The sequence below is a fragment of the Eurypyga helias genome, unplaced genomic scaffold (assembly GCF_000690775.1).
Source record: "Eurypyga helias isolate BGI_N326 unplaced genomic scaffold, ASM69077v1 scaffold4062, whole genome shotgun sequence".
Lineage (NCBI taxonomy): Eukaryota > Metazoa > Chordata > Aves > Eurypygiformes > Eurypygidae > Eurypyga > Eurypyga helias.
Genome location: NW_010236432.1, coordinates 1 through 9,403, shown reverse-complemented (window position 1 = coordinate 9,403; position 9,403 = coordinate 1). Strand labels below are relative to the sequence as shown.

The 9,403-nt window shown below is 47.5% G+C and overlaps 1 protein-coding gene across 1 annotated transcript in view; it reads right to left on the bottom strand.

The window, feature by feature from the left end:
• Positions 1–9,160, bottom strand: part of TSPAN4 (tetraspanin 4) — a gene marked incomplete at its 5' end in the record, with an annotated part of 11,966 nt that extends 2,806 nt beyond the window's left edge. Inside the window, 4 exons of the mRNA XM_010147071.1 lie at positions 508–639; positions 6,688–6,789; positions 7,904–7,983; positions 9,089–9,160. Of these exons, the coding sequence (XP_010145373.1) occupies positions 508–639; positions 6,688–6,789; positions 7,904–7,983; positions 9,089–9,160 (386 nt within the window). The remainder of the gene's footprint in view (positions 1–507; positions 640–6,687; positions 6,790–7,903; positions 7,984–9,088) is intronic.
• Positions 9,161–9,403: the final 243 nt, after the last annotated feature.

Sequence of the window (9,403 nt, the reverse complement as noted above, 5' to 3'; positions counted from 1 at the left end):
CTGCTCTCCTGCTGTGCAGTGGAAGCCGCTGAACTAGGGTTCCTGGCAGAGCACTCCAGGCTCACGCAGTCCCCTTGCCTCATGACTGCCTGGGCCAAAATAAGCTACAGCTGCTGCTCCAGGGCTTGTGCAACGCGTGTGGATGAGCTATTTGCCTTTATCTCTACCTGACTCCAGTAGGGAGGACATTATGGGGACAATCCTGTCATTTCCTAGCGAGATCTAGCCAGACTGCGCTCCCGATCCACGTTGGAAGGTATTTGTCTGCACTGTGAACGAACAGCTTAGAGCCTGCTGAAAGGAACGCCTTCAGCTCTTAAAAACAGTTAAATTGGCAGGTTCATTGGAGGTCAAAAGCTACAGCTCCACACGAGCCTCCTGAAAGCCCCTGCTGAGAGATGAGTAAGGGTACACCATGCCGTACCGTCTGAGTAGCCCTGCAAGGAGCTAAAGGACTCTGCCTGGGTTGCACGGCAGCTGCCGAGCTGCTGCGGGGGAGCTACTCACCGCTTTCCACCAGGTCCCTGGGGAATGGAGTCCACAGTTCTCACTGAATTCTAAGCAGCAGGAGTCCGGCACCCGGGTTGTATTGTACACCTCAAACCAGTCAGTGTAGTTGGAGACTCCGCAGCATCTGAACTGGAAAAAGATGACCCGAGACGATACCCTAAGTATGATCCGTCACCAACTTCTGCCTCCTGGTGTTGGACATTCAGTGCGTTTCGATTACACCAGCAGAGGCTTGAAATGCTAAAGAAATACAGTAATTATTTCCTGAGCTTTACCCAAACCGACCCTTACCCCCACTCTTTTACTATGTTTAAATATGGTCTTGTAACTGTTTGCAGTGGCAGGACACTGCAGGGGCCGGACCAGGACAGCCCCAGCCCAGCACGGAGGGTGAGAGTGGACGTGACGGAGTGGGATCACAGCAATCATTTGCAGCTTGTTGTCAGGAAAAAAAATGATTTAAGGTACAGATACAGCACCCAGGAGATGGAGATACTGGGATCTCTACGGCATACTGCTGTGAAATCATGGCTGAAGTTAACGAGGCAAATTGCTCTCTAAGCTGGTAATTACTGATCACCTTTGAAAGTCTCTGTCAGTCACTAGAAGATGTATTTCCTCCTCTTCCCTCTTTGGTGCAGTTCCTTAATGTCATTATCTAGGGCAGCTAAATAGCGATGCTTCAGTGTCTGCATACAACACTGTGCAGTGTCAGCGGAAGGGATGCCCGAGAGAACAGGGAATGGGTCTGCGACCACCTTCCCCCTCTGGGAACTGGTGTATTCCTGCCATGCAAAATCAGCTAAGACTCATTACCATAGAGATGTGTACACCATCTGTCACTCCTGTGCCAACTCAGAAGGATGAATTTGTTGGTATTTAGACACTTGACAACTAGTGGGTAAAATGAGACGACACTGGGCTGTAGAACTGCTCTCTGCTGCTGGCAGTACTGCACGCTTTCTCACAGCTATGCCAGCCACCTACTCAGCCCTCAAATGACTTGTTTTTTAAATGTGATTTTATATCAGCCCGTACTATAGAGACCATTCCTCTTGTTTCTGATATGCAGATGTCTGCATCATCAGGACCAAGGAGCTAATTCAGATCCTGATGTTTGCACTGGCCTGAGGGCGAGTTTTCCCTATATATATATATCTGTAATGGTTGTAGAGACTGTGAGCAGAGAGGGCCGAGTGCTGAGCCCCTGTTGCACACACAGGCTCTGCCATTCACACCAATAGAGGGCAGAGATGTCACGCATTGCCTCGCACAGCCTAAGTGCTCCAAGCACTCACAGAAACCCGTGATTGAGACGTTTCGGTGCCCACTGTTTTAGTTCTGCCAAGCCAAAGCCAGAAATCTCTCCCAGACTGACATCCATCCCCCCCAAGGTTCTGCTCAGAATCCTGATTTGGTCTGGGGCAGGAATCAACCCTTAGCTTGCCACAGTTTGATTTGTGAGCTTACAGGCTTCATTTTCGACAAACTGACTTGAAAGTGAAAAAAGTTTGTGCCTTTCTCTTTTGCTCTGTGTTCCTGCACCCAAGACAGGAGTTTCCATGCGTAACAGGTCCCGAAAGCGGGCAGGAGCAGCACGGAACACATGGCAGGTATTTGAGGAAAGCTGGTTTTTCTGGAAATCTAACAAGAAGGTCTTGCAGGCTGTCATCATTAGAGTCAGGAGGCAGCTCTTTGATAGACAGTGAGAAGTGACAGCTTGTAAATAGCAAGCCTTGAAAACATGGCTCATCTGTGATGTAGGGAGTGCAACAGCGAGGGCTGAGACATGTGAGTGATGTTCTTGCCAAGCACAAGTGACACAAGTTTACATAAACCGGGACTAGACCCCTTCTCCCCGTAACACTGCGTGGCTGCGGGTGTCAAAGTCTGCCGGAGGAAGGAGATGGAGCCGAAGTAGCGGTTTTGTAGTTATGGGCTCACTAACGGGTTGAGGACAGCTGTTCCTATGGAGCCTGCAAAACAGAAGGGGGCTAGGCCACAATAGGGTTCAGACTCCAAAGAGAAAGCTTCCCGGTAAGCCAAAAATAGGAGGGGATGCAGCCGCAAAGACAAGCTGCAGTTGGACACACACTGCCTGCCCACGCAGCTCCGCTGTGTATTGTACATGAGCAGAGGATTAAATATTGATACTGGCCTGGCAGACACTGCTGGCAGACCTGGCAGACCCAGCAAGGGCAGAAAGGGCTAAGAAAAGATCAAGGGTAAAAAAGAATGAAGTACCATGAGGATCCACGGTCTTAGGACTGGAAAACATAATGTCTGGAACTGGGACTGGAAGAGATGTCATGTCTTTGGAAGACAAAGGAAGGATGAGCAATGGAATTGAGCAGTGGATGATGCACAGTCCCAACGCAGGTGACAAACACCACAGGGACCAGAGAGCACACGAGGAAGCGAGCGAGCAGTGTTCAGTGAAGTGCAGCAAACGGCGTCTCTCGGGAGCAGAGACACTGACCCCTGGCAGCAGGTCACAGAGCTAGGAACCAGGAAACGAGCAGCACCGGGGCTGAACGGGTCACCAGTACAAGTCCAGCACTGCAGTCCAGCTAGAAGCCACAGTGACTAGCCGAGAGCTCAGCCAGTGCAGAGACTTCATTACGGAGACCCAGGTAGAGAAGAGAGAGCGTGGGAGTGATTCTGGACCACCTGACAAGCGGCCGTTTCATCCCGTGTGCGTGAAGCTGAAGGATAAGCAGACAAACTGTTGAGGCAGATGAGGGACTATTAGAAGAAAGGGGAATATTGAGCACAAAGAACAAAATAAGAGGATTTCTTACCAGTCCTCTTAGATTTAACAGCAGTGTGGGTTTTTTTTAAATGTACAAGGTTTCTGAGCAAGGATAGTTGGAGATATTCCTGCACTTGGAGGACAGAAGCAGCTCAGGTCACATGAAAGATAATTTGTGTCACCAGCAGTTTGGTTGTAGCCAGTTATACCAGATTTCCTGCACTTCCAAAGGCTCATGTTCTGCCAGTGCCAGAAAGCTGAACTGCCTGACTGTCATGAAGCAATGGCAGATGTGATTCTCGCGACAACCACGTTCATTTTTCGGGTCACTTTCACAGTCCTGTCTTGTTCCCTTCACTGGTTATGCGATAAATTAGACAAGTTTGCCTAATTGATTAGTTCTGTTCCTAGTTTCAGCAGGGAACACTTAACGTTTTTTAGAAACAATTACAAACTAATAGTGCTTATTTAGGGGTACCCAGACTAACACCCTTTAAAAGAGGGTAAAACTGCCAGCTCCTGTCTTGAATAGCTGTAACTTTAGGCCACCTCAGGTCACTGGATGCTAGAGCTCGCGGCTGTGAAGGAGCGCGCAAGATGAGATGCAACTGTCCCTGTCCACATGAACAAACAAACAAAACACTGACGGCACAAGGTGACAATCAAGTAGTAGTTCTGGGGACACTCATACAGCGTTTGGCAGAGTTGGTCAAACAAGCCAAAGCTTGTCAAATGCCTCGGCGTATCTAAGCTCCTGCTGCCGAACGGTTCAATACTGACAACATGCTGCTGTTTGTTTTATGTGGGAGGCTCTGTCTCCCGAGATGTCAAAACCCAGTTTTTCCCTCCTTGGTTAAAGAGACATAAATCCTATCCCAGTTGATGACCCCTGGGGTTGTGAAGCGGCTCATCAGTTCCCAAGAGCTCAGGGCACACGGGCTGCTCAGCACAAGGGAGCAGTGGGAGGTGGTGGGGCTGAGCAGGGCTTTTCCCAGCCCAGCAGCACCAAGCAGCACCGAGGTCTTTGCTGTATTTATGGGGCGCAACACTGCTTGCAAATTGCTTCGTTTTTGTGTTAACAACTAACTGCTGCTCTAGCACGGGGTGCCTAGGGCTGGTAATTAATGTTAAACACAAAGTTTCTATCTTAGTGCAACAGAAATGGTGCAGACTCTGACTCTTGTACCTATTCTAGAGGCCATCCCAGCACTGAAGGCCAAGCAGGCCTTGTTTTCTTTGCCAAGTTCCTGCAAAAGTCAGTCAGGCTGCAGCAGGATTCATGAAGATGCACAGACACCCAATCCTTGCTGCAGACAGGTTTCAGCAATTCCTGGTTCCCCAGTCTTTCCAGTGAATGTTTCCAAGAACTAGGGACAGCATAAGGTGCCTTTTACATGCCTTTCTCCTCCATCACTGTAAAAGGTGGTGAATAAGACAGTTTTACCCTAAAATCAGGTTTAATGGGTGGTTTGGATTCCTTCAGCAGTAATCCTAAACTGTGGCCTGAGCTAACAGAATCAATAACTGGGGTAGGGAGAGATGGGTCAAACGTTGTTCGCAGCTACAGCGGTCTAAGTAGACACGAGAGGCGTTACACAGCAGTAGTAGTGAGCTGAGTTTGCTCACTTTCATAGAATCATAGAATCACTAGGTTGGAAAAGACCTTAGAGATCATCCAGTCCAACCGTATCTGTCCACAACTAAACCATATCTCTCAGCACCTCATCCACCCGTCTCTTAAACACATCCAGGGATGGTGACTCCACCACCTCCCTGGGCAGCCTGTTCCAGTGTGTGATAACCCTTTCGGTGAAGAACTTCTTCCTTACACCCAATCTAACCCTCCCCTGGCGCAGCTTGAGTCCATTCCCCCTCGTCCGATCATCTGTCATTAGGGAGAAGAGACCAACACCCACTTCTCCACAACCTCCTTTCAGGGAGTTGTAGGCAGTGATCAGGTCTCCTCTCAGCCTCCTCTTCTCCAGGCTAAACAAGCCCAGTTCCCTCAGTCGCTCCTCATAAGACATATTCTCCAGACCCTTCACCAGTTTTGTGGCCCTTCTCTGGACACGCTCCAGGACCTCAATGTCTTTCTTGTAGTGAGGGGCCCAAAACTGAACACAGTACTCGAGGTGCGGCCTCACCAGTGCCGAGTACAGGGAAGCTAAAGCGTTTTCTGCATGCCTCTCGAATTACTGCCTGGTTAGGTAAAAGCAAAAGTGTTCAAATATTGATCAAAAAGCAACATTTTAAAAATTAATGCCTGTTTCTCATTTCCTAATGATCTCCACCTGTAACTTTATCCAGTCCTAGTGGGTGAGGAGCGCAGCGGAGTTCAGGGTGACTTACCCCCGAACTCAGCATTTTAGTCGTGCTTCAGATCACTTTGTAAGCTTTGGTAGTCCTCAGTCACGACACGCAGAAGTCACCTGCTTGTGCTTCTGGTTCTGTTAAGCTTTGAAACGCCATGGGGAAAGGCTGTGAGTTTGGTGAGCTGAGGGTATTAAAAAGAAATCGGTAAAATGTTCTAATTTTAACTTTCTTTTCTCAGCTGGTGACCCCGCTGTCCATACCACACTAGCACCTCGGGAGAAGAATTTGAGCAAGTTTCATTGAGGGAAACCAAGGCAATACAAGCACTTCTTAAAGCAGAAGGAAAGTTGGGGCACTATTCCTTATTCAAGAAGCAAAGAAAATCAAATTAGGGAGTTCACCCCCAAGAGAACTGATTGAGCTGAATCTGGAAAGAGAAGGACAGAGCTCATAAACCTGAACTGTCAGTGATGGTGTTTCCTCAGCAAGGACAAAAAGAGGAAGCCAGCCAGAGTGTTCACCAGTCCTGATGAGACAAACACCGGCAGAGTGCTGTTAGAGAATCAGGAGGATGCAACAGCGGAGGCAACACAGCAAAAAGCACCCCCAGCCCATCTGTGACGAGGACTGAATTCTGCGGGGAAAAGCATTTTGACTGGAGGAGGACTTAAACACCGTGGCCAGTTTCCATTCTGACTAGTGGAAACCAGCAACAGCAGGAGACAGGACAGAAAGGAAAAGGGGTTGAAGTGGTCCCTTGTTATGATACTACAGCTCTTCATTTCAACATCAACTGTCCCTTTGACTCTAAAGAGAAGGTACTGCTTGCTTCCTGCCTGAGCAATCTCCACACAGCACAGAACTACATGGCATTTAGGCATCAACACAGTACAATTTTTTAAAAGAAATAAGCTATCCTGGTCAGAGGAGAAATAAATAAAAATTACCATTTGTTACAAAAAGCAGAGAGTTTTGTTGCTAATGTGCTGGGTGGGTGGGAGGAAGAGATTGGCTTGGGATCTGGGGGCTTAATTAGGTTCACACATAGGACATGCTGTCACAGCACCCAGAGAGTAAAGAGGAAGAAAAGGGAAAAAGCAGCTCAGACTTACATCTGTTTGAATGATACTCCATGCATTAGTGAGGCCAATATTTCCATCCGTCCCATACAAATGAAGCCCTTTCTTCAGATCCCGCTGCGCATACTTGTCGATCTAAAACCAACGACAAAAAGACAGAAAACTCAACATTTTGGGAGCACCACGCTTCAGAGTCAACGTGCACAGGGCAGAGCGATACTGGACAACAGTCCGGTTCTGAAAGGAACAGAACGTTAACCGACATGTCCTGGAGTCTGTCTTCAGCAGAGCTGGCATCTGCTGCGGGCATCCCCACTCTGTAAAGAACACGAGGAGTTCCTGTTTTCCATCACAGACCTCCAGAACACCTACTTCCTTCTCACCTAACCACCAAAGTACTACAGAGAGACTGGATTTGGTTTAATCACTCAGTTTTTGCAGATGAGGCCTATACATGAAAACCTTCATCTCCCCACAGCATTTCCTTTTAGCTCAGCATCTTTAACTGTGACCAAGTACCCTTCAGCATCCTCCACACGCTTCCTGGGAGATGAAGAGCAGCATTAACATCGATCGTCCTGATGCTCTGAACTGAGACCACTGTATCAGCCAGGGTACCCCGCTTCTTACAGCAGGAGGGACACAGTTCTGTTGAAGCAGCAGGGAATGAGCTATCCAGAACTTGGGACAGATAGGATGTAAGTATCCAGTTACTAAATGGAGCTGCTCTTAAATAAATGCATTTTGGTTGATTTAATGAAAGAGGCTATTGCAATTGAGGTGATTTCTTGTTGAGAATCTCTGCTGGTAAAGCAGGATACTGTTGGATCGGCTGCTCATCACCACGTAGCATCCAGATGACTGCAAGTGCCTCTCTCCCAGTCTCACCGTACATATACATTTCTACAGAACCAAGCAAACGCTAAAAAAGTATAATAATAAATGGATATTATAATAATAGATATTCACAGTTTAAACTGATTTTTCTGTTGTAAATGAGGAGGACTGAATAGTGCTGCTCAAACACAGCCGTACGTTCCCCCTCCCCTGGGTCTTGTTGATGTTAGTGGTCTGATCGACACCAGAGATGTAGCAAGAAGGTTAAGTAGACCTGTCCCATTTTCTTCTCTCCCAATCCGCTATAAATCTGACTACACCGTACAGTGCCACTCCGAGATCTTTCTGCTGCAACCGTCAAAAAGAAAACCAACACCAGCTTGCTTCAGGGGGACAGCCTCAGTTAACGCACGCTCTCGGCCACAACAGACCGACACGGTGCATTCGCTAGCGACAGCCCTCTGGCACTAGTCATTCCAGCAGCGGGGGTGTCTAAAACGAAGCAAGCAATGCGAATTTTGAGTTAATGGTGTTCTGTCATACACTTGGTCAGAATTATTTTCATTTGCTCCTGGGGGGGTGGAAAAAAAAAAATTGATGGAAAGCATCTTCGGCAGTGTAAAAAAGGAATTTTCAACCCACTACATCAGAATTATTATGGGGTAAATGTAAAGTTACTCTACGGAAACTGTGACCTCGAAAGTTCATCACGTCCAAGAAATCTCTGTTTATGTGCAAAGGGGTGTGCTTGGCCTCTCCGATTCTTTTGTTTTCCTGAAAGTTTACCACCATTATGCTGAGCCAATAATAAAACAGGTTTGGGACTGTAGAGGAAAGATGTCCAGCAGTCTCAGCACTTAACTGTCATGCAAGCACTTTGACTGTCTTGCAGTGGGTGCTGTGCTCCCACAGTAATTATCACGTAAACTGCTTTTGACTTCACACAGCCACTGGTATGTTGATTGGAAGAGAAAACCAAAGCTGAAAGCTATCATTAAACTCGGAAGTAGTTGAGAAAATGACAGGCAATAAATGATAAATTTGTATGTGTGGGGGATTCCCAGCACTCATTTAGGAATTAGATTGAACTGGGTTTCAGCTCTTCACGCACCCTCAGCTCCCTGCGTCTCCACTGGACCTGCTGTGCTCTTGGGCAGAGCTGTCAATTGGGATGGAAGGACACGGTTGTGTTGCCAGTCCGAGGGGGGCTCTGAAATTCAGTCAGTGCCCTACAGAGGTAGTGAGGTAAATTAAGTGTTCAGAAACTAATTCTTACTCAGAAAGGGCCAGAGGTGAAGAGGAACAGCGTAGCTGAGGGCAGGTGGGGACAGAAATCCAGCTAGTAGATCTGTTGCCTTGAAGATGAAAGATTTGAAATATTAATTTATCACACCAAAGAAAACCTGCCCTGTGAAGCTGCATCAGCCCACAGTTCCTATCACCGCTCCTCTGACACAAGGGAGGTAAGGCCAGCCATGCTTTTCTGAAGGGCGAATGCCATGCTACCCAAAGGATGCAAAATGCCAAGTTTGCACTTCCTCACTCAGATTTTGCTTTGCAAACCAAGGCAGAGGCTCAGCATGAGAATCCCCTCTACCAGGGCTGACAGGCTTCGTTGGTAATGCGATCTTCATGTCCTGTTTGACGATGATGAGAATAATAGTAATAGCTATGGAATAATAATTTGGTAACTTAAGATCAACATTTATAAAGTACTTCAAGATCAGGAACAAGATTTTGTTAGTCCACAGTTGCCTTAACATGCTCTCAAGAGATTGTCTCCCCAAGCATTCTCGCTCTTCCTTACTTGGAAAAGACGCACGAGCAAGCAACTTGCTCAGGCAAAATGAAAGCAAGTCCTGCCTCCCTCATAAAATCAACCACTTTTCCCTGCTGTGCTGGATTCAGCCAG